The 25,831-nt window shown below is 37.4% G+C and overlaps 2 protein-coding genes across 2 annotated transcripts; one reads left to right on the forward strand and one right to left on the reverse strand.

The window, feature by feature from the left end:
- Positions 1–10,854: 10,854 nt before the first annotated feature.
- On the forward strand, positions 10,855–13,500 carry LOC113275549 (glutathione S-transferase DHAR3, chloroplastic-like). The gene is made up of 6 exons (XM_026525076.1): positions 10,855–11,169; positions 11,307–11,397; positions 11,604–11,747; positions 12,217–12,334; positions 12,420–12,560; positions 13,166–13,500. The coding sequence occupies exons 1-6, from the start codon at positions 10,956–10,958 to the stop codon at positions 13,250–13,252; spliced, it is 795 nt and encodes a 264-aa protein (XP_026380861.1). The 5' UTR covers positions 10,855–10,955; the 3' UTR covers positions 13,253–13,500.
- A 50-nt stretch (positions 13,501–13,550) lies between these two features.
- On the reverse strand, positions 13,551–17,377 carry LOC113275548 (F-box protein At5g49610-like). Its single transcript, XM_026525075.1, has 2 exons — positions 16,074–17,377; positions 13,551–14,913 (listed from the first exon to the last, which is right to left on the reverse strand). Exons 1-2 carry the CDS (start codon positions 16,137–16,139, stop codon positions 13,699–13,701), a joined length of 1,281 nt encoding a protein of 426 aa, XP_026380860.1. The 5' UTR covers positions 16,140–17,377; the 3' UTR covers positions 13,551–13,698.
- Between the last annotated feature and the right edge of the window lie 8,454 nt (positions 17,378–25,831).

The following is a 25,831-nucleotide window of genomic DNA, read 5'->3' on the forward strand; positions in this document are numbered from 1 at the left end:
TGATACTTCCCCCGTTTCAGAAAAAGTGATACTTTCACGCCGTTTCAGAAAAAGTAATATTTTCGCCCCGTTTCAGAAAAAGTGATACTTTCGCATGCTTCAGAAAAAGTGATACTTTCGCGCCGTTTCAGAAAAAGTGATATTTTTGCTCCGTTTCAGAAAAAGTGATTTTTTCCATGTTTCAGAAAAAGTGATATTTTTGTCCTGTTTCAGAAAAAGTGAAATTTTTGCCCCGTTTCAGAAAAAGTGATATTTTCGTTCTGTTTCAGAAAAAATTATGTTTTTGCCCCGTTTCAGAAAAAGTGATTTTTGCCCTGTTTCAGAAAAGGTGATTTTTTTTTCCGTTTCAGAAAAACTGATATTTTCGCCCGTTTCAGATAAAGTGATATTTTTGATCCGTTTCAGAAAAAGTGATATTTTTACCCCGTTTCAGAAAAAAGTTATACTTTCGCTCCGTTTCAGAAAAAATGAACATCTTTGGTTGTATTTTCTAATACATTTTTTTCCTTTTGGAATTTTTGAACATCTTTGGTTGTAATGGATATTCATGAATTTTTTGAATATTATAAGGGTAAAATGAGAAATATATAAAATTGGGTACACAATATAGAGTTGTTAGATAGTGGTCAAACAAACATGATTTTAAGAGAGATTATATAGTGATATTTATATAGATATAGAGGTAAACCTCTATATAGAACACTCTACCTATATAGAGGAAAAAACAAACGTGTTGTTAGTCTTTTATCTTTTAATAATCAAGTAACAAATTATTTCAAACCAAAGCGGTGATTACGTGAATGTTTTACAAAATAATCAAGAACTCCACGGAATAAGATCAAATGTAATTGTTTTGAACTGACATTTCTTTTCAAGATTGATTGATTACACTTTTTTTAAGCCTATGTCAAGATAGAAAAGATATCCTTTCGGTGTCAGATATATGAATGATAGAGGTGGCTTCAATCTAGCATGAACAAGATTACTTTGATGCTCCAAATTCGGACGGCTTCAGTTGCAAGCAACGAATCGTGCTCAATCTCCTTTTGTTTAGTTGAAGTCTAGTATGATCTGCCCCACCTTCGACATATCCAAAACACATCCACACAGTCAAAAACATTGAGCTGAAATAACATGACATTTATCGGCATAGCCCCATAGGATGATTGACTTAGGAGGCAATCAAGCAGCTCCTCCTTGGATTGTCTGTTGAACTTAGATACCCCGGAGGCACAGATGAACTCGTCGAGTAGTCAACGGAACCAGAAAAATGTCACGGGCATGTAGGATTTACATCTGCGCGAGTTTGTTTTCTGTTACCTCTGTAGCGTCACTTGCCAGGGTCCCAGGCCCTCACAAGATTTCTATTCATACCTACCTGTTGTGTTGGACTTTGGAAGGCAAAGTTTCCCTGAACAGAAGGGCACACAAAAATGGGTGGTACACACTTCCTTCAAAATCCCCACATAATCACATGCATGTTGCATGTGAAAGAAAGAGTCCCAAAACCCTGAGTTAAGAACACACAATGGACCTCTCAACAGTTAGCTCTTAACTGGAGGAGCAGGTATCAACCTCTGGAACCTTTTCTGTTGAAAGCACCATTATTGATTAGATATTTACAGGTTTTTATGTTGATAAGTTTCAACCGTCCATAGAGATATTCACAAAAAAAAACAATTAGGGTTTAACATAGCAAGAACATTCTACAGAAGAAAACTCTGGCAGGGTTTTCATTGCATAAATAATTTTCTGACGCTAATGATTTCCCTTCATATGCGGTCATAAATTGACCATTAAGGGAACTTTCATCCTAGGAAACAACACAAACCCAAGTTTCCATGCATTTGCGAACTCTTATAAGATAAGGACTCATTATTTTATGCACGATTCTTCCAGTTGTGCCTCGATATACTGTGTGTTTACAATATTACTGATCTCCAATGAGAAATGTTCTTCTTTGTCATGACAACTGGTGTTGTATTAATGGGAATGTATGTGGTTTCCTATTGATCAATCCCATGTTTTAATATGCAGATGATTTGGTCTTAGCTTACATTACCTAGAAAACTTGTAGTATTTCATTTTCTTTCAAAATGATTTTTTTAATTATTTAACATACGTACGAGTGCACTTAGGAAAAAGCTAATGCTATTTAACATACGTAGGAGTAGTTTGAACTGTGTTGCTCCAAATGTTGAAAATCTAGTACTAATTAAGAAGTCCTGGAGGCCCAAGGGAATCTCCTTTCTAGTGAAAAAGAAGATTTTGCAAGTTATAGAAAACAATAACAAGTACTAATATTATGTTAAACTTCAACATCATTTAGTTACTAAAAGGACTAGGTTCGTTTCATAAGGTCAGTTAGGATTCTTAATGTTTAACCTGTAAGATTCAAGATGAGGTCACATAGGAAAAAATAGCTTAACCTATGTGCATGGCTCAAAGTTTACCATGACGTAGTAACCTCATTCTTTGCTAAATTTTTTTCGACTGCGTATAATACTACGTATACGGTATGTCCAAAAAGTATCACGAGGAGACTACATACTTAGATGGATGCAGCGGTTTTCTGTTTTGGTATATGGCTAAATTGATAAAAGTGTCGTATCTTTAAAATGCATGATCAGGTTGTCAATGTACCTTAGATAACGCAGTTCGGTTTTGGAATGTTGCACTTTGATCAGTGTTTTAAGGCGGAGCGAACCTTTTTTCAGTAGGTTGCCATGTACTTCCATGTTACTAAGAACAGGTGTTGTACGGCGTAACTCTGCATTGAAACGCTCCGGATATGTCAAGTTTATTTGTCACCTTGTTCTTCGAAGACGTCATGTACGCGTGCTTTCAGTTTAGGTAAAAGTGATCACGTTCATCTTCGGTCCGTTACGCTCGGTGACAAAGAAGAAGTTAATGAAAATTGGTCGTATTTGATTCATGAAATCTTTACCGCAAACTATATCCGCTTTAATTTGGAGATGTTTCTATGCCAATTACCCGTTTTGATACTTTTCAAATTGCATCCAAAAGAATGAAACTAACAAATCCAATCTCCCTTAAAAGCTGGTTAAGAAAACAATGCAACAGAGAAACTCTATGCTTTTTAGTCCATTTACAGGTACCTAAATTGGATTCTTTCAGCAATGATGCAACAACATTGACAAAAAAATGCAACAAGCACCAAGTCATGAAGCACTTCTCTTTAACCCTTATGGGCCGAGTCCTTGCAAAGTTGCAAGTATCTATATGGGGTGTTACAGGCTGATAGGCTGCAAGATAGTTGATGAGGGATTGGGCAGATAAATAAATACTTAAAATAAATGAAGTAAATGAATAAATAAAAATTAGCATTAAGAGTGTACTGTTGAAGCACAAACCAAGAATATTAGACATGCTTTTGCCTAAAGTATGAGGGTGTTTAGTCAACTTAATTGAATAACAGATAGACATTTCATGAACAACCAATTATCTTATCAAATATTCAATTCTCCATAGATTACATGCATAAAGAAAGATCTATGTTTAATGCATTGAATGTACTTAACCTGGGGTGGCATTCATTAAGAATTCAGAAAATATCCCCTTTAACATGTCGACCTTTAAAGCAAGTAGGATGCCAAGTTTATGATCCTCCCAGGATGACTACCGTTAGTTGTGTAACTTGTATTACAGAAGTTAAAGCTAAACAAAAATTCTTTTATTAGTGGTTTGTGGCACTCAGGTAGGATCCAAGGCATTCAAAAAGGGCTCACCATCAAGTCTAGGCGGAAGAAAATGGGGCGAAAACTAAATTAGCTGCAGCCCTGTTTGAGAATCTGCGGACGTAATTGATACTACCAATTACACTATAATAATAGTACCAGGAAGATATTTGGGTCTTTTGCTGCTTCTGCACCGTGGGTTACAATGTACTATGTTATTGCCAACATGGGCCTTTAATTTTAAGAAATTGAATGTAAATTATTCCATATGAGAAGAAGAACCCTGATTTCGGGCATACTGAAATCTTTCTAGGCATACTGAATAAAGATAAAAAAAGGTTGTGAAATAACAAAATCAGATATCTCCTTAACCCAAATTTTTTTAATGACAAATCTACCCTTTACGTATTAGTGTTAGTAATTTGGATTAGTAATTAAATATTTTGTTTAGTGATTAAGATAATTTTCAGAATTATAAAGGTTGTTTAGATGAAAAAATTTGGGAGGAAAAAAATCAAAGTTTTGGTTAAGAAGGAGAGAAAGAGAAAGAGAAGGAGAAGTGAGAAAATTTTAATTCCTGATTCAATGGAGGATGAGGAGGGTCATAATTCATATAAAAAACCTAGGAAAATACATATCAACTACAACAATGATTCCCAAATGACTGATTTCTTAGATTATGAGAATGATTTTACACAAACTCAAACTCAAGCTCAAACTCAAACACAAACTCAAGATGATGATATTTACGAGCGAAATCCAGATGATGAGTACATATATGAGGAACCCGATGCTTCTAATACACGGGTACACTTCCATCTTATGCTCAATCTCACTTCTATAGCTCGAAATTATCAAAAGTTTGGATTTTTGCTTCATGGTTCGGCGAACCAGGTTGAGGTTCGGCTCACATCTATGAGCCGAATCAACCAAATGATGAACGGTTCGGCTCACTGGATCTGTTTACAGAATACGCCGAACCTATAATTTTCAATTCCAACCCTTTTGCTAGACATTAGTTCGGCTTATATGAAAGTTTCATAGTAAGCCAAACAACATCATGAATAGCACGGAATAAAAATAATTACTGGTTCGGCTTATGTATTCAAAATAATATGAGCCGAACATGAATTTGCTAAATTTTTGGGTTGAAATATTGTTATTGGTTCGATACATATTGAGAATATCATATAAGCCAAAACCTCTAAATGTTCAAGGTTCGGCACATAATATGATTATCGTATGAGCCGAACATGAATTTGTTAATTTTTGGGTTAAAATATTGTTCGCGGTTCGGCACATATTGAGAATATCGTATAAGCCGAAACCTCTAAATGTTCAAGGTTCGGCACATAATATGATTATCGTATGAGACGAACATCGCTATTATATTCCTTTTCTAGTATTTAATCTTGTGATATTCTTTTTAGATTGTACCCATGGAAAATCAACCTGATCCAGTAGACTTCACGAGGATACCAAGGATCACTTCCAAAATGATTTGGTATGTAAGAACTTTTTGTTTACCTTAATGTTGTCGGAATATTCCAAAGTTTTTCTTACAAATTATTTGTTTTGGAATGAACGTAGAGATGGAAAACTAAACCCGAAGTTCTTGATTGGGTTGAGGAACACGTGATGAAGGTAAATTGTGTACTAGTTAAAGGACAAAAAATCCAAGGGGATCGGTTTGAAATGATTTATGAGCGCAGTGGAACCGACGCTAGCAAGGTTAAAAAGGGTACCGTATATGTTGGGAAGACCAGGAGAAAGAATAGGACGAAGACGAAGAAAAGAAATTGCCCTTTCAAGATCGTTTTCAACCTCAAGAATAAGTCCTTGAACAAAGAAGATCAATATTGGATAATGAATAAAGATATGGATTGTCATCATAACCACCCACGTCCCAAAGACCTCAATGGACATGCGAAAGTAGCGCGACTCAAACCCGACGAGATGCTAGAAGTGGATAAAATGAAACGAGAACATTTTCCACCATCTAGGATTCTTAGCAAATTGAAGGCGGACAACAAGAATAACAAGTCGACTATGCAAACTATCTACAATGCAAGAAAAAAGATTAGAAGACTCAATTTGCAAGGTAGGATGGTGATGCAACAAGTAATGTGGTTAGGGGTGAAGATTAACTACGCTTTCCAAAAGAAGTTGGATGACTTCGGTCAAGTCACACACCTTTTCCTTGCCCACCCGAAATGTGTCCAATTGGCTCTATGCTTCCCACAACTTATTATATTGGATTGCACGTACAAGACTAATAAATATGAGATGCCGTTGATGAACATTGTGGGGCATACTTCGACAAAGGCACCATTCACCATGGCTTTTTGTTTCTTGAAAAACGAGAAGAAAGAGAGTTATGTTTGGGGGTTAGAACAATTGAAGTTAATCTTCCGGGAGGGTGCTCTTCCTAAAGTGTTCGTTTCCGACCAAGATTCATCGTTGATGTATGCTATTAAGAAGGTATTTCCCGATGCATTCAATTTTCATTGTAAGTTTCACATATGGTGCAATGTGAGGAAAAATTTCCAAACGAAATTCAACCACTTAAGTTGAAAGAATTAGAGAATATTGCTAAACTACCGTTGGAGACACGAGTAAAGAAAAAGAAGGAATTCTTGAAAGCATATGAACATAATGAGATGTTGTGGGCTTCTTTCCAAGGCGAATGGGAAGCTTTGGTATGGTCAATCACTGAGGATGTCTATGATGAAAATTTTAAAATGCTTATTGAGCATTGGAAGACCGACTACCTCGATGTCATTACTTACTTGGTCAAAGATGTCTTGGAACCTAATAAAGAAAGGTTTGTGGGTTGTTTCAAAAATCGACACAAACACTTCAACAACCAAGCCACAAGTATGGTAGAGTCGGCTCATTATCGGTTGAAGAAGAACCTTTTTGGATGTGTTGACACTTTTGTCACGGTTTTTGATGCAATTTGATGAATATTTCAAAAGTGGTGTTCTGAGAATTAAAGCCGCGTTCGAGCATAACCTTATATTTAGACACAAGCTTTATGGTAGTAAATGGCTATGGGAATTAACTTATAGAGTCTCCCATCTATGCATCGACTTGTTGATGCAAGAAGTGGATCTGATTAAGACATTAGGCGCCAACTTGGAAGAAGAGTGTGTTTGTAAAATGAAGACATCTACGGGACTTCCATGCCGCCAAGACCTACTTCGGTACAAGGATGGTATCATACCATTTGAGGATATTGATCATTTTTGGAAACAATTAATCCTCGATCCTCTCCCAACAGAAGACGACGAGGATGATCTAGAGATATGGGACACGACAAATGGGAAAAGGTTGGCGGAGATGTATAGGAATATGTCCCGACCTCAAAAGAAAATCATATGGGACAACATGATGTCGGTCATGTATCCTTTCACCCAAGAAAATATTTTGGAACCGGAGAAGAGTGAACCGAAAGGTAGGAAGAGTAAGAAAATGAATAATTTTCAAACTAGACAAGACAACAAGGAACTATTGGCTAATAACAGGGACACATCCGGCGTTGACTAACATGATGCAAGGTATGAAAAGGCAAATAAGGAAATTGAGAAGTTGATGAAGGTGGAAGAAGTCAAAGTTCCAAGGAAACGAGGTCGTCCTAGTATTCAAAAAGCCGAAACAAGTAACAAAGAGGTGAATGATAATGATTGTCCGTCACAAGCAAAGGATGGTAAAGAGGATGTCAAGGAGAAGTCTAAGATGTATCCTTCACAAACTAAGATAAAGGAGAAAAGGACCGTACATGAAATTGGTAGGATGAGAGGACCCAAAAGACATAAGTCCGGTAAGTATTTGAGGCCTATCAATTTTATATACGATAACTACTTGGAAGATATATCGCCAATAATTCATGAGAATATCATAGAAATGGACGACGTGCTAGGTGATGGAAATTGTGGATATTACTTCACGGCGGAACAACTTGGTCCTTTTAGGGAAGGGAATAATCTGGTGCCCCCTGAAAATAAAGTGAACTATATTCGGCAACGGTTGTTACATATCCAAGAGGAGATGCATGGGTGGCAGCGGAGTACATTGCATTCGAACGTTGTTTGCATGGGGATTATCATTATCGAAGAAAATTGGATGTCAATGCCCATTTGTGGGTTTTTAATAGCGGAGGCCTTCGATTGCGTCGTACATTGTTTCGCATGGACGGGTAGTATCTTTACTTACGCGCCTCCAACAAAACCTTGCCATGATGGTATAAAGGATAGAAGACTTGTTATTGGATTTTTTCAAAATTGTCATTTTATTGGCCTCAAACTTATACCCGGTTGCCCATTACCACCCTTGATGAGTGCAGCCTTTTGGCCTAGATTTGAAAATAATTACGCGATGGATTGGTGTGCAAATTATGCGACGAAAATGGATCTTGGATTTCTTTGAATGTGAAGCCCCCAAGTGGACAAGTAATTATGTTTTCGGTGGCAAGTTGGTCCAGCAAGTAAGCGAGCGTACCCATTCCCCAAGCATACTTGTTACAAGCTTCAAGATCTTTACCAATTGGAGATAATTATCATTTACCTTGTTTCCGGTAAGGTCGAGAAAGATATCTCTACCAAGAGTATAAAGCAAGTAGGCAGTTCCAGTTTGCTTCACTTTGATGGGATCCATTACCAACAAATCTTCCTTTAATCTATCCTTTGTGTTCTCAAATTCCCTTTTCAAGTTAGTGAGCTTGATCTTCTTATTCTTCTTAGTTCTGCCATTGGGAGTGAATACTTCATTGACATCTTTAACGGACCGACAAAACTCCAACTCCGTTTTGTATGCATCCCAACCAAGAAATTCCTCGTACAACTTGTAGATCTCATCCCAACTCATGTCATAAAAATCAGCATCCACACTTATACCCCTTGCTTTAAGGCATGTAATCTTACTCGCATCATCAGGAGTGATTGTCATCTCTCCAAAAGGTAATTGAAATGTGTAAGGTTCTGGACAAAATCTCTCGGTAAAGGCAGAGGCCGCCACACTATCATATTCCTGATATCCATAATTAATGGCAGGCCATAAAGCACTTGCTTGTACATAAGCAATCACCTCAGGAACCTCTTCATCAAGATCCCATTCTGCTGTCCTCTGGTGTCTCAATACTCGGACTGCACGTTTGTGATCAGGAGCCTCATAAATTCTATTCGCCCAAGATTCGGCATAACTAATCAACACATTTCCTCCATCTTCCAGAAGACCATGAGGCAAACCATCTGATCGAGGTGGAATTACGTCATCTTCATCAGGAATGTGTAAACCAGTGATCCATTGTTCTGAAACGTTCTTCTCTTTCTCGGGTTCTGCCGCCTTCTTACCTTTCTTGTCTTTCTTGGATTTTCCTTGGGGTTGTGTTTCTTGATGAACTTCTTGATTATCATCTCCACCTACTTCTTCACCTTCACCTTCACCTATTCCTTCTTCTTGTCTTTCAACTCTTACTTGTTCAGCTTCTTCTTCTAAAATGCTCCCAATTTTTTCTTACCTCCTCCTCAAGGATCGGGAGTTTTAGAAGTAGAAGGTGTTACCTCCATCTTCTTCCTCTTTTTAGCTTCATTGGCCCTGACACAAGTATGAAAGTTGTAAGACTACTTCGAACAACAAAGGGATACAAACTATACAAAATATGGATTTGAAATGCCAAAAACTTGTCAACAAATAAGAAGGCTCGGCTTACCCTAAATAACACATATGAGCCGAACCATGTCTTAGAATTTTCAATAGCTTACACAGAGAGTGGTTCGGCTCATACCACAAACTATTTATAAGCCGATCTCATTTATTCGGCTCACAACCAATACTATCGAATAAGCCGAACCTAAAATTATGAATTCAAACATTTATTCGGCGCAAAACTAGTACTACCATTGAGCTGATCCTATACACATGCAAAACTTATGAAATTGAAACAACATTTATTCGGCGCAAAACTAGTACTACCATATGAGCCGATCCTATACACATGCAAAATTTATGAAATTTCCACAACAAAAATTCGTCGCAAATCTAATGCCATCGAATAAGCCGATCCTAAATACAAGTCTCTATGTCACTAGGTTCAGCGCAAAATTGATATGCATTTTAAGCCGAATCGTTCATATGCAGTTTCAGGGTTGAGTTTGAAGAACAGTTCGGCGCAAATCTAAACTTGATTTTACGCCGAACCCAACCCTGTAACCGCCGCACAAACCATGTTTTTGACGAATTAAACCAATCATACCAACCAAAAACATCAAATACGAGATGGGTTTGTAGAACTAACCTTCTTATTCTCGTTTCAGGAGTTGGTTCTTCTTCAATCTCTTCTTCCGGTTGGATTTGTGGTTAATTTTCAGTTTCTTCTTCACTCTCTAAATCTTCTTCTTCTTCAACAGGTTGGTCAATTGATCGATTAGAACGAGATACTTGCTTACGACGACCCATTATATAGATGAGTTTAATCGTCGATTAACTTTTCACGAATCGACGATCAAATTTCGGCGATGATGCGATGGAAAAAATTTGGAGAAGATGAACGTGTTCAGCTGCTGTGGAGAGGAAGAAGAAGGTGAATGAAACTGATTTTAAGTTTATTGATTATAGGTTTTTGTATTAGGGTTAGGGATAGATTAGTAATTTAAAAGATTTAAGGACATATAGGTAATTGAACTACCCATAGGGTACCCTTATTAGGTCACCCAAATTAGGACTACTGCTTTGTATGCCTAGAAAGATTTAGATATGCCCAAAATCAGGGTTTGCTGAGAAACCATATGATTCCATGAAATGATGCACAACTTTAAAAAAATCGCCCCATCGGGTACAAGTAGGATTCTACATCAAGAACTCAGGCACTATCAAACCTATGAATGGGGATATTCCCGGCCGATGCAACTGCATTCGGCAGAACCATACATATACAACTTCAGAGTTTGGCCTCTCCATTCACTACAGGCTACAACACTCCAAAATTTCTGATAAGTAAAAGCAAAAATTCAAACGAAAATCATTTCCAAATTATGGGCTTTGGAAGCAATAGTTTTTGTAAAATGCCCAGTAGTAGCTCACTGGACCACCAAAATAATGCTCATCCGTTACAGAAGTCCATTAAGCTTATACGGTTGAGATTAATGAAAATCAAACTTATGAAGCACTCACAAATACCAGAATCTTATCTTGGATCTTCCTCATATGTTGCACACAGATAGAGAGAGTAGTTGATTGAGTGAACAGCTATTCTTCATAATGGCAATGTCGACAGCAAATTTGCCAACAACTGCCATTTCTCTGTCATCTTCGATCAAAACCTTAGGCCGTTTCAGTTTGTTTTCCAACAATTCTCACAAAATAAAAAGTTTTAATCGTAGAGCTCTTTTAGTGAAGATGTCTTCTTCAGTTTCAGACCCTCTTGAAATTTGTGTTAAAGCTTCTATTACCACTCCTGGAAAGCTTGGAGATTGTATGTAGATATATCTTTCTCTTAATTTTAGTAAATTGGTGGTTCACTTAGTTGGGTCTGAAATGTGTTTGTTAATTTGCTTCACAGAGTCATAGTTAGTATTGCATTTCTTGATTAACTTTTATTGACGTTTTCAGGTCCTTTTACTCAAAGGGTTTTGCTTACATTGGAGGAAAAACATCTCCCTTATGACATGAAGATGATAGATTTGGCTAACAAACCAGAATGGTGATTACTTTTTCTTTTCTTTTATAACTCTGGTACCTTACCCCTGCGCAAGTGGGATTCGAACCAGACCTCTTGGTATAACCTCCAAGACACCAAGTGTCTGATCAACTAAGCTGTTGGACAATGTGAGTTATATGCATTGCATTATGATTAAAGATGCAAGTCTGCAGAGAAATAAGTTTTGGCTTTTTGTTCATTGTACTTAGGTTCTTGAAAGTCAGCCCGGAAGGTAAAGTTCCACTTATCAAACTTGATGATAAGTGGCTTGCAGATTCAGATGTTATTACACAGTCATTAGATGAAAAGTATCCTGATCCTCCGTTAAGCACTCCACCTGAGAAAGCTTCCATGTATGTTCTCTACCTTCTGTTTTTTTTTTTTTTTTGAGCGTACTTTTAAAGTTTGAGGTGCTTTGAGAATGTTATATACCATGAATGTCAGGACTTAAAGACAATACCTGATGAATGTCAAGTGTGAACAACATCATGTTGATGTCAAAAAGTATAACGTTGATCAGGTAACTTATGAAACCTACATGATGTAAACACGGAGTGAACCAATTCCATATCTGAAATAACAACCAACTCAAACGAGAATGATTATGAAAAAAGTAATGAAGTAGCGGAAATTGGAGAAAGTAGGTGTCTAGGAAACAAATCATTTGAGTGTACCAACTTAAAAAAACACAAACAACAAAAAGTGCATTGCAGTCTCTTTAAAAAAAAATGTTGAATGTTAGGAGTTTTATTTGTTGCATATCTAACCCTGGTTCCTGGGTAATTTGAGCAGACTTTAATGTGTTATATTTTAAATTGGCAGTGGGTCAAAGATCTTCTCCACATTCATCGGTTTTCTTAAAAGTAAAGATCAAAGTGATGGAACCGAGCAGGCATTGCTTAGCGAGCTTACTTCCTTCAACGACCATATCGAAAAAAATGTGACGCTCTAATCATTGTTTCTCAAGTTTACTGCAGCGTCGTAGTGTTTGGTATATTCACCTGCTTTAGTTTCTGTACCTACAGGGCCCTTTTATTAACGGGAAAGATGTTTCTGCTGCGGACTTAGCTCTTGGACCAAAACTCTACCATTTAGATATTGCTTTGGCTCACTATAAGCAGTGGTCGGTTCCAGCTTCACTTCCCTATATGAAGTCGTATATGGAGGTGAGTAAAATTCCTTTTTAATGATCTTCCATTTATTCAACGTACTGGAAAAAAAGAAAGAAAAGAGTTGGACCGATATGCAGCTTAGTGTTTGCTTGTCCTATCTATGAGATCCTTGAAATTCTACCCTACCCCTAGCCGAAATAGAAACATAAAGATGAATGCTCTATCTATCTGGCCTGATTTTGTGATTTCATGTTGCACAATAGATCGGACTAAATTAGGTTGAAATAAATAGGATATAATTGAAATGATTTATGGAAGCTCGTCTGCAAGAGATTGTGTCGTATAGGGTATGGACTATGGAGCCTCTGCCCATACACAAAGCAGGGTATGTAATACATGAGGCACCTCTGGTCACTGCACCATTGCCTTGTGGCAAACAAAAGGTCATTACGTATTACAAACTGTGAGACCACCAACTAAGACCCTTAAACCCGATCTGCGCTTAAAATAGTAAGTTTGCCAAAGCTAATCTCCAAAGACATGCAGAAGAAACACCATCTTATTATGTGGGGCTGTTTTCTTTTTGAATGTCATAAACTTAAAGGTTCAAACTTAATATTATTGAATTGGTTCATCATCTTATTGCTCTGATGTTTCAGAAAATTTTCACCATGGACTCATTCATCAAAACACGGGCTCTGCCAGAGGATGTTATTGCTGGGTGGCGTCCAAAAGTAATGGGCTAATCGGTCTTCCTGCTGAATACCAGTTCCAATCCAGGCACTGGGGATCGATGCCCTCGAATGTGTATAACGGGGTACATGTGGATCACCATGTTCTTTTGTTCTGTCAGTCATGTTAGTTAAAAAATTATACAAAATATAAAAGAGAAATATATGCACTAATTTTTTGTTCTGTCAGTCATGTTCTCAAGAAATGAATTACCAAACATCATAACTATTAAGATGTCAATGAGTAGTATTACCTTCTAATATATTTTTGGTGATAAGAAAAATTTCAGGCAACAATTTTCACAAATATAAATAAGAAAAATCAACCTCAGTTAGCTAGCATTACAATCCCACAAGTTATTGTAGTATTGTAGTTTTATTCACAAATTTACAAACCCACTTTGAAGTATAAACAAAGAGAACATGCTTCCAAAAAAAAAAAAACTTTTGTATGTAGTATATCAAAGAAAGCAATCAAGTAAATCAGAGCAAATTTGGTGAACTTGTAGAACTGAAAATCCAGGTTGAAGTTGAAGGGCCACAGTTTTAGTTCCAGTTTTGCAATCATACCAAATGATATCATTCTCAGTCTTCATTAGAATGATGTGTTTGGTATATAAGTCGAGTAGTATTTTACCAGATCCAAGAAGTCCGAGGTTAGTGAGTCCCAGGTCTACTCTGTATGTCTTGCACCATTTTGTTTCATCTGTTGAAGAGTAGTCTTGTAACACCCAAAGCTCCAGCCATTTTTCAAACAATTCAAGGTATAGCAAGCCTACTTCTCCTTCACATTCTACTAGTTTCTTCTCAACACCCCAGCCACCGGCATCTTCCAGTTTTTCATTTGGTTGTGAAATGGTCCTCCAACTTCCACCGTAAATATTGGTGTCTAGTGCCGTAATGTGTCCGTCATATGATAGCGAGTGAATGGCTCCATGTATGAGAAGCCCAGGATCAGTCGCTGATCCAAGAAAAGAAGAAGGTTTGAATTGATCATCATCGCTACCAACAATTATGTTGTCAAGCATTATCCATTCCCAGCTTTCTGAGTCGAATATCTCACAGTGATACACAAGATAACCAGGAGAAGTGGAGAAGCGAATTATGTTATAATGCATAGGGCTGCTAGACTTTTTAACATTAATGGCAGTCTTCAGAGTTCGATATTGATTTGTCTTAGGGCTTGGAATCTTTCGGTATTCTCCTGTGGATGGCTTGCAAATGTAGTATGAAGTGCCAGCTTGCTTGCTGTAACTGATACAAGAAAGCAAACCATGAGGGGATGATGAGGATAGGATTTCTACATGCCCTGGTAAGAAATCAAGTGTAGGAGACGGAAGTGCAGGGGATTGGTTTACCAACGAAACAAAGTTGAAGTGTTCTTCCCTTGGGTTTGATATCTGAATCAAGTAACCTGAAATAGTTGGAGTCCTTTGGGAGTGAATGAGTTTGAATTCAGAATCGTAAGTTAACCTCTCCCATTCTTTGCAAACTAATCGACAATGACTAAGAAGTGGAGCAACTGATATTCTTGTTAGGATCTCATAAATCACTTCCGGAGGAAGTTCAGCAATTGAAGTAGTAGTAGTAGTAGCAGTTGACCTGCATATGAGCCTTTTTTCTGGATTTTCCTGTTCCTCTCCAGTTCCTTGTGTTTTTCTCTTCTTGTTCATGATCTGCACAGGGACATTACATCAATTATTGAGACGGATATATTGAATAAACTGCAATCACTCTTGTGATAGGAATCTGGCCTGGCCTTACGATATACATACATTTCTAAGGCGATGACTAGTAACAAATTAAAACTTGTCTTGAGTCAGTTAGGAAAGTGAACTATCCTAGCTAACCAACCCAAGTTGCATTATATCGTACTTTATTCTAGCAACGATAGATTAGCACGGTCTGCCTGTGTTTCCCTGATTATTTTGGTTAAATTAGTTTTCAGCTATGAGTATAATGCATACACATACAAGTACAACATACAAACACAATTAAAACAGTTCTCCAAAATCATTTTGTATTTTAATCTTTCAAAACATACCCTTTTTCTTTGTTTTCAAAAATGTTCTTACCTCAAAATGGCGTTTGGTATCCCTATTTTTAAAAACAATGTAACTGACAGGAATACAGCAATTGTACAATAAAGATCCTGATCTGATGATCATGCAAAGCACACTGATGTAGCACCACCGATGACCCATGCATGCTCATTTTCTTAGTCTTGATTTCCCATAACCCATTTTGAAACTTACGCAACACATTAACATTGATCAATAATTTAATCGAATACAAACTAATGGACGCTAGTTACCCTTTTTAGTATGTTTTGAACTTTACAAAGGGAGCTATATGTGAAAACATAGTTACTCCTAGAGCTACAGCTTGAAATACCAGTCCCTCTTTGTCTCTTTATCATTTGCCAAAGGGTTAGCATGTCTCGAGAAGTCAACTAGTTTGAGCAGAGCTCCTAACATCTCGTTTAGACATTTTATCAAACACCTTGAGGGTTATATCTTCAGTTGTTCTACGCTAGGATGTCAGGTTAATTTGCTAACTCCTCAACAACATATGTGGAACGTGGATGTTAGAAATAGATTAACAGAGAGAATGAACGAGAGGGGTTTACATGCAAAGTAGGGACATATTATAAATATACAACCACTGGAGATATAGAGAAATCGATGTGAAGAAAAAAGGAAAACGAAGAAAACTATCTTAGAATCAGAAATTCAATCCCTAAAACATGTTACTAATAAGATTGACCAAACCATAAACATAGGATTAACACAAAGATTTTTTTCATCTATCTGTAAAATCTAATTCAATCCCATACCTGTTTCTTTCCTCGCGGAAAGCATTCTTTGAAAAATGTATTCCAACAGGATGAAGATGATTCCATTTTTGCTGTAGGACACTCGGCCGGCTAAAACAGTGATTCGAGAAGAATTACAACTTTTAACGAGCGACTCAGGGAGTTTTGGTGTCGAGAAAGAGTCGCAGCTTAAGTCGTGTTACATGAATTACGACTTCGTGTTACATGAATTACGACTTTTTAGAGACACAACTAAATAAACAATCTATAAAAAAGTCAAAATAAAATAAACAAATCCAACTGCAACTCTTTTTTTTTCTAAGTGAAACCTACGGTCACACCCATTTTTTAGATTTCTCCCACTATCAAACCTATCAACGTTCATTTTTTCGGTGAAAATTTCTCACACACCCAGAATTTTTAAAATTATTTCCTCGCTTGTTCTTCCTCGTTTTTCTTTCATTCCTTCTTTTATTCTTCTTTCCTAATATAATTATTTTTGGATTCGAAATCAATCAGAAAAAAAATGGGTTTTGGCTAGGGTTTTGCTATGGTAATCAAATTGAGAAATTGGAGTTCAAGAAGGAATCTGAGAAAGGGATCTGAACCGAGAGAAGTTTTTTGAAATCAAGAGGTGGAATTTTGAGATCGAGAAATGGAACTCAGGGAGAAGAAATTAAAGACGGTGATGAACAGAGAAAGTGGGTGTTTGATGTTGAATCAAGACCGAAATGGAATAAGGGTTTGTTGATAGTGAGATTAAGATGGTGATTGAGAAGGATTTTCTGAGTTTTGAAGAAACCAGAGTTGAAGCAGATCGAGATACAAGAGAAGAGGTGATGCTGCTGATTTCGGAGATAAAGAGATGAAGGTTAGGGTTTAATCAACGAAATATTGTTGCTGCTTTCAATCGATTCTGCTGATGAATATTAAGAATGGGTTCGTGGCTCAGATGAAAACGAAGGTGATGATGTTACTGTGAAATAGAGAAGATGGGTTGGTGGTGGATTGACAGGATACGGAGACATGGGTGATACATAGAGATGGAATGTGAATCTGTGATGAGTTCAGGATGAAGCAGATTATTGTCGTGATACTTCTGAGAAGTTGGTAATAATTCGTCATCAGCAGGTGCTGATCCTATCTCTGTCAATTCTGTAGACGCACATCGAAACACTATTTTACACCTAGCTGCAGAAATGAAGCAGATGGAGGTAAATATATATATATATACATACTGAGATTCTTAGTTTTTAGTTAACTTAGTTTTTCTTACAGGTTTACTAATAGTTCTTGAGCACCAGAGATATATAATTTCATTCAGTTTTCTTACCAACTTTGTTTCATTTGCAGTGTATGAAGTATCACATTGTTAGTGGTTGCAACATTAATAGCATGAATCGCCTTTCAAGTTGTTATGAATCCACCAGGTGGTACTTTTCAAGAAGACTCTACGATAAAAGCTAGTGACAACCCGGTTCTTTTTACCTATTATCTAGGGTCTGTGGCTCACTCCTATGAGTCTAATCGCTTTGATAAATATCTAAAAAGACAACAAGTAGATTCCACCAAGAGCGAAAATAGGACAAAGATTAGCACCAATTTTGTTCGGGCATTATTAAAAGCACTGGACAATGAGTCTTATAGTGCTCGTGATTCTTATTGGAAGAGCAGATCACCAGGTATTGTTCTGGAACATGAGAAGTGGAGCAGAATCATTTCCATGTATAATAAACCAAGGTTTTCTCCTTATATAATACGCTACGTTGGGACACCAACATTGGCTTACAGAAACCCGATGCTTTACAGAATTTACAAGATTAGTAATGCAATTGCGTTTCTAGTCTCTCTTAGCATAATCCTAGTAGTTCGACATGGTGTAAAGTCTTTGGAGTTTCACCAGGAGTCAAATGCCTACAATTTAAGGTGGCTACGGGCTACAGCTGTTTAAAGAAAAACACATAATATGTTATGCATTTATAAAAATAGCTATATAATATATTATGCATTTATAAAAATGGATGTATAATCTATCATGCATCTACAAAATTTGTTGCATAACTTGTTATGCAGTGCAGAAAACGGTTGCATAACACGTTATGCGGCAACTTTTTTGTCACTATTAAAACCAACAAAAACAAAGACTGCATAACTTGTCATGTACCTATAATAATATCTGCATAACATGTTATGCATTTGCGAAAATAGATGCATAACCTTTTATGCATCCGAAAATACGGCTGCATAATGCATTATGCATCGAGAAAATTGTCGCACAATCTTTTATGCATCAAGAAAATAGATGCATAATGCATTATGCGTCTATTTTTTTATGTAACCACTAATACAATAGCTACATAACTTTGTTGTGCAGATGCATCATTTGTTATGCAGTCGAGAAAATGGTCGCATAATTCGTTATGCGTCTGCAGAATGTGTTATGCATCTTTTTTGGTGGCTGCATAATGGTTATGTATCAAGTTTTCGAAAATTTTACCTAAAATGATGATCACCTCCGATTTTTTCGTGAAAAACAAAAATTTGATATTGTTGTTTGTACTCATTGTGTAGCTCTCTTAAAAAGATTTCCAACGATATAAAATTTGTAAAATTCTCCAAAGGTGCGGATTTTTAGATACGTTATATCCAAGTTGCGTTGCCAATTATACCCCTGAAAAATTAGGCTGCATAACGAGTTATGCCTGAAATAATAGTATGCATAACGAGTTATGTATTGATTCTTAATAATTTCGGATAATTTTGGGTGTCACGGTATCTAAAATTAATTGTAGGCCTGACAATAAGAATATTATTTTTTTTGGGCATGCGCCTAATTTTTTTCTTTTTTTAATTGATAAAACAAGGATAATACAGGGAGTAACATCACTTCAGTCATGTTACAAGCCAGATTTTGCAACTTAACATTGATGTAGCACGGAGTAAACTCCATATCAGAAAGACATTGTATATACAAAATATTAGGGCTGGCAACGGATAACCGATATCCGATATCCATTTCCGAAATCCGACATCATATAGGATTTTATCCGACATATCGGATATCGGATATCGGAATCTGATATTTTATCGGATATTTTCTCTTGACGATAACGATATTGGAATAGGCCTTTCCATTAGGTTAATATCCGATATCCGATAGTCTAGGGGTGTACTTGTAATTTCCTACCCCTAGATATACTCGGACACAGCACGGCCAAGACGGATGTAAGTTTGAACTGCTTCCTGGCAATCCGATTCCTTTTGGTCATACCTCACTCGTTCTTCATCAGAAAGCTCCAGAAAAAAAGTCTCAACAGCTTACGGAGGTAGTTTGACCAGACAGTCAGTTTTTAATCTTCTCAAAGAAATAGTTATCATCAAGGCCTGCAAATGTGAAAGGGGAACCTTTCCGTTTTTCAAAGGGCGCTCCACCAGGCTTTGCCAACGGAACTTGACTGAAAATAAACATAGAAAATCCATGGCATAATACATATCGCATGAGGTGCTGACGATGGGCATACCTGTAACCACCCACTTACACTGAGCTTTTAGCTGGAGAAGCCTTTGATCCTTAATATTCCATCTTCTAAGCACATGTGCATCATCTAAAATAACTCTGTACCACTCCATACTGTTTTTAATATCTAAACAACGTTATCGGATTTTAACGGATAAATATCCGCTATCCGATAGATTAACGTTAACGATATCGGTTTGTATTTTTGATATCCGCCGGATGTTAACGGATATCGGATATCCGATAATTATTAACCTTAACCTTATCGGATTGTCCAATATCCGGCGGATATTTATCCGTTGACAGCCCTACAAAATATCGTCTCGCTATGTTTAAGAAAGTTAAGAGCACGACAAATAGAAACTGGCACGATGACCAGATAGCGATAAGGATTGACGATGAAAGAAATGCGGGGAAGAGGGATCACGAGAAGAATGTGGATAAGACCGCGATGATCAGTCGGACTCAGCGCGAACCTCACGGCGATGAATATAAAGTTCACATGAAAAGCATGATATCAGTGTTGAACTGTGGGGGCCTAACAACCACACCCAACAATTCGTTTGGCAATATGAGAAGACTTACTCCAATATACTTTCTAGAGAATCAACTAGACAGTCAGACTCAATCTAGAGGAAAGTATATCAAAGACTTTATATCTCTAACTCTTAATTCAATCTACAATCATCAAATAGAAATCTGCGAGCCCGATTGAATATAAGAGGAGTAACTTGAACGGTACCAAAGACCAATGTTCAAGTGTCAATCAATTTAAATCAACAACTAAAGGTTGAATTATCTAATTGATTGATCTTCACGCACAACCTGTGATATTTCAATTATATAAAAAATATGCGGAAAAGAAATAACACAGACACCAGAACTTTTTTAACGAGGAAAACCGCAAATGCATAAAAACCCCAGGACCTAGTCCAGTTTGAATACCACACTGTATTAAGCCGCTACAGACACTAGCCTACTATCAATGAACTTCGGACCGGATTGTAGTTGAACCCTAATCAATCTCACACTTATCAAAGGTACAGTTGTGTTCCTTACATCTCTGATCCCAGCAGGATACTACGCACTTGATTCACATAGCTGATCTCACCCACAACTAAGAGTTGCTACAACCCAAAGTCGAAGACTTGATAAACAAATATGTCTCGCACAGAAAAGTCTATAGATTGAATAAATCTGTTTCCCACAGATATACCCAAGAGTTTTTGTTCCATCTTTTGATAAATCAAGGTGAAAAGGAACCAATTGATAACCCGGACTTATATTCCCGAAGACCAGCCTAGTATTATCAATCACCTCACAATAATCTAAATCGTATGATGGCGAAACTACATATTGTGGAATCACAAACAATGAGACGAAGGTGTTTGTGATTACTTTTTATCTTGCCTATCGGAGATCAAATCCCGGGCAAATCTTAGAGAAGTGTAGATGGGAAAAAACGATTTGCTGGTTTTTTAGGGAATTGAAGAGACAGGCGTGTTGTCGGAACTCCTCAACCGAGCAAACTGATCAACCTCACACAGATGCACTACAAAGGGAGTGCTTAGATTCGAGAGATCAATCTGTAGGACTCCGGCCTAAACCAAGTCAATGGCCGTTCCAGAGTCAATTCGGTCACAAAGAGGGAGATGGGTTGATCTGTAGGATGGAAGCTGAGAATTGTGTGGAATCAATGATGATCAAGGATTGAGGATGTGTTGAAGGTTTCTGCAAGTTTTCTATGAACCATTGAGTTCCAAGTAAGTTCTGGTCGATTGATGGAATTTCTGAGAGTGATGACTCGAAAAATTGTCCTTTTTCAATCATGTATCCAGAGACTTATTTATATTGTCAGAACAAACACCTTGATCCCTGCAAGTGTGACGGTTTCTTGAGTGAAAGAGTGGGAAAGTGGGAAATCGTGGTGAAACCAGTTCCAGGTCGTGCGGAGACTTGGTTAACCGTCCACCCACTACTTTTCTAACTCCTTCAACCATTTGCACGACTTAGTCACATTCGTGGATGAATCCACGTTTCGTAGGCCGCCAAACCAAAACCCTAAGTAATATCCCCCCATGTGACATGATTGATGTCTCATGATTTGTGAAGTCTGCAAGGCAGACGTGTATTAATTAGTCAGTTGTTGACTGATTAGACAGTGAGTCAAAGTTTTGTTGAATTGAGCAAGAGTGACGAATGATCGGTGATTCATGGATTGAACATACGTGTTCTTATGTTGATATTGCTCGTCTGAGCAAAATACTATTAAATTCGAGCAACTGAGCAAGTATTGCTCGATTCGACGAATTACTGAATATTGATAGTTGGATCAATATTCGAGCAACTGAGCAAGTATTTCTCAATTCGACGAATCACTGAATATTGATAAATTACTGAATATTGATAGTTGGATCAATATTCGAGTAACTGAGCAAGTATTGCTCAATTCGACGGATTATTTATTAATAACGTGACCCAATAAAATATTAATTAAAATATTGGTACACTACCAAATATTATATGATTAATCCAGATGTTGATTTTTGAATCAACATAAATTTATTAGTGTTTGAATCTTGCTCAGAATGATGATTTGTGGAGCGTTTATTCGAAACCCTAATTCTTGATCAATTGTTCGTCAATTGATGAATTGCTGAAAATAGGGCATGAGTGATGGAGGGACCGACCACATGGGATGATGGACGTCCATGTGGCGCCCAAGTGCTCGAGTGAGCATGCACCAGGGTCCTTAGTTGGCCAGTTGGTGAAAGAATGATGATTAAACGTCGGTTTCATCATTTATTGAAATAATGTTCGATTGAGCATTAGGTGATAAAACCTAATTATGAAAAATTGAGAGACCGACCAAGAGGGAATGTCGTCCCTTGGTGGTCGTTGGACCAGCTGATGTCCGTTTGAGCAAACTCCAAGTTGGTTGGAAAGAGTTTGGACCCAATATGAGCAATTGCGCAAATTAAGTCAAAATCGTGAAAACGTGTAGGACCGTCTCCTTGCAAGCCTTAGGGCCTCCCTTGGTCGGTCAAGGTAGCATGCCCGTGTCTCCGCAATGTCTGCGTCTCAGTCCTGGGAGTTTCAGTATTTTCTGGCATGCGTTTGAGCAATATTTTGGATTTTCAGAAGAGTTTGATCTTTGACTGAAATTCTCGATTTTGCTCGAATGAGCAAAGTAGAACTTTCCTCGTTTCATCAATTTTTGAGAATAATGATATTTTAATTATTTTTTTCGTGAATAGCCTAGTCAGTCATGTGACCATTTGACTTTTTGGCATTTTCATGGTTTGAGCAATATTTGAGAAAATACGAAGAAACCATGATGTTTGCTCAAACTGAGGAGTTTCATGAGATAAGGGAAATAATAATTATGAAAGACTAGGATTATAAGGTGTGGGACCGGCCACGTCTAGGGTATGGTTGGCCGGCCAGGTAGCCCGGTCCCGCAACACCTTTCCCTATTTTTTATTATTTTTCATGAAACCGTGAAAATATGGAGAAACCATGAATTTTGCTCAAACAAGGAAAATTGCTAGAATGAAGGAGTTTATATGAGTTCATGAAAATAATAAAATAATTGAAACAAAGGAAAAAGGCGTGGGGGACCGGCTGGCCGGTGGGCCGGTCCCCTAGGCGCCACTTTTATTATGTTAATATTATTTTCTCTCTCCTATTTCGTGTAGGATTCCTCGTTTGTCCATATTTTCAAATGCTTGTTCGTGCATTTGGGTGCTCGGTCGTGCATAATTGTCGAGTACACTTGCACCATTTTCTTGGGGATTACTCGGTGATGGTCCAGATGCCCGGTTATTGAGTATTTATTACTAATTTATGAAATTCAGTGGAGAATGGTTCATGAAACTGAGTAATAAAGGTGAGTAGTTAATTATTATCAATCCATAGGATCAGACGTGGATTCGACCATGGATTCTAAATAATAAAGTGAGTAGTACCATTCTACGGGATCGTGGATTCGACCATAAAATCAGAGTAATAAATTTATCTATTACCATTCCATGAGATCAACCGTGGATTCGACCATGAAATCAGAATAATGAGATAAAATAATTATCTATTACCATTCCATGGGATCGGCCGTGGATTCGACTATGGAATCGGAGTAATGAGATAAAATAGATTATCTTCTAGGAATTCAGTGGTGAATGACACGGTAGAATTAATCTATTGTAGAAGGGATATTAGCCAGTTAAAGTGTCATACCCGTTCTCAAAGGTGCATAGTCAGGGAACATCGAGTGTTGCCGACATCCTGAAGGAGTTTTTCCCTCTCAACAATTATGTATGGAGTCCCTCCTGAATTTATACACGGTCTCTCTACACAGTCAGGGAACAGTGAGTGTCACCAACGTCCTGAAGGCGTTTTGACCTCTCAACAAACAATTATGTAGGAGGACCTACCAATCGTTCTTCTATGTAGAGGTGGGTCTCTCTATGTAGTCAAGTAACAACGAGTATCACCGACGTCCTGAAGGCGTTGAGCTCTCAATCATACGGAGAGCCGCCCAATTATGTTATTCTACATAGAGGTCATGATGAAATGAGAAGTATCGAGCGTTCCGGGGAGGCCTTTCGAGTGACATATGCATCATGGCTCGTAAAATATGAATCGTCACATGCGTTCCTGAAGTCGTGTCAGAAACATGCAGTATCATGATTTTACGATTTTGACCTTTGTTGAAAATCCACCATCAACATCAAGTCCCCTGCTTAGTGAGGGACAGTCATGTTCCGCAGTAAGCATTAGATGGTGATTTTCAGTCGACGGGTCGGTGGTTGAACTCAGTCGTACAAAGGTGTTCTCAGAATCCTCGATTTGCTCTAATGGTGTCATGTACAAGAAAATGCGCAGGTGAGGACCCTGATAGTAAGATAGAGCGTCATCCCATGAGAACGGAGAGATGAGGCACTGTTGATTTGTTCGGTCGGACGTCCGGTTTTGGTCGGTTTGGCGTTTACGGGCCCAAGTCCAAAAAAGAAATCCTTGTTTAATTAGGTTTTGGAAATAAAATTGATATGAAACCCAAAAAAAAATTATTTTCTCCAAGCTGACCGACCAACTTCTCTTCAACTCCCTCACGTCTGCGAGAAACTGAGAAGCCGACGAAGCTCCCGCCACCGGCGGTTGTTGACCCACCGTCGGCCGAATTCCGGCGACTGCACCAACCAGGTAAAAAAAAATTACTGTAAGGTCATGAATTTTCCATAAGTTGTCCAAAGAAAAATTTCATGCATGCATGTATACGTAGGGTTTCATGAAGAAATTATTTTAGAAAACATATGCTCGTTCGTTCATTAGTTTAAGAAACGAGCAATAATCCCTAAGATGAAAGAGATACTTAAATCCTTGAATGGATATGATTTAGTTACAATAGAGAAAATTTTGTTTATGAGGTTTCATGAAAATCAAAGTTTATTTTCAAAGCATGAACTTTCATACAAATACTTTTAGGAACGTTCGTTCGTTCATAGTTAAAGTAATAAATAATAATCTTCTATCATTAGAGAGATTTTCGAAATAGACCTGCACCTCATGATAAAATTATTTGTGAACTTTCAAAATTTTATTTGGAATATGTTTACCTTTATGAAAATAGAAAAGACCATCATTTCATATACAAATGCTCGTTTGAGCAAAAGAAAGATTTTTTTTTTATTGACTCACGTAAAAAGAAAAAAAATTAAAAAGAAAAAGAATTTTGTTAAGAGAACCAAATTCGATTTTTGAGTAATTGTTGAAAGCAAAAAATATTTTCATGAATTCGTAGTGTGTATGAGTTTGATGATTTCATAGTGTATGTACACATGTAAAAATCAGCGAATGTTCATATGAAAGGCTATGTGAATTATTCATAGCTTCGTGAAAAGTCAGGTATTTGACTTTTGAATGATGAATTTTTCTCGTCTTCGCAGGTCTGAAGGAGTGAGCAAGCTTTTCGAGAGTTTTACGTTATTATCACTAAGTTCGTGAAATCGTAAATAGGTAAGAGTTAAGGATTACCATTTTTGTAGACGCTGATGTGAGCATCATAATTATTTTGTTGCTTTTAATTCCATTGTTGATAAAATTCATGTATGGACGTCACAACAATTCCGAAAAGATGACTGATTCCCGTGATAGCGCTTCTGAAGATGATGTTTCCAGAGAGGAAACTTCCAGAGAGGATGTTTCTACAGACGCGTCTTCTAGAGATGATGATTCTTCCAAAAATGATGATTCTGGGACTTCC

This window comes from Papaver somniferum, chromosome 4, assembly GCF_003573695.1.
Source record: "Papaver somniferum cultivar HN1 chromosome 4, ASM357369v1, whole genome shotgun sequence".
Taxonomy (NCBI): Eukaryota; Viridiplantae; Streptophyta; class Magnoliopsida; order Ranunculales; family Papaveraceae; genus Papaver; species Papaver somniferum.

Coding starts and splice junctions, on each gene's coding strand:
- LOC113275548 (XM_026525075.1), bottom strand. CDS start 16,139: ATGGAATCATCTTCATCCTGTTGGAATACATTTTTCAAAGAATGCTTT. Junction 14,914..16,073: donor TTCCGCGAGGAAAGAAACAG/GTATGGGATTGA, acceptor GTCCCTGTGCAG/ATCATGAACAAGAAGAGAAA.
- LOC113275549 (XM_026525076.1), top strand. CDS start 10,956: ATGGCAATGTCGACAGCAAATTTGCCAACAACTGCCATTTCTCTGTCA. Junction 11,170..11,306: donor TCCTGGAAAGCTTGGAGATT/GTATGTAGATAT, acceptor TGACGTTTTCAG/GTCCTTTTACTCAAAGGGTT. Junction 11,748..12,216: donor CCACCTGAGAAAGCTTCCAT/GTATGTTCTCTA, acceptor TTAAATTGGCAG/TGGGTCAAAGATCTTCTCCA.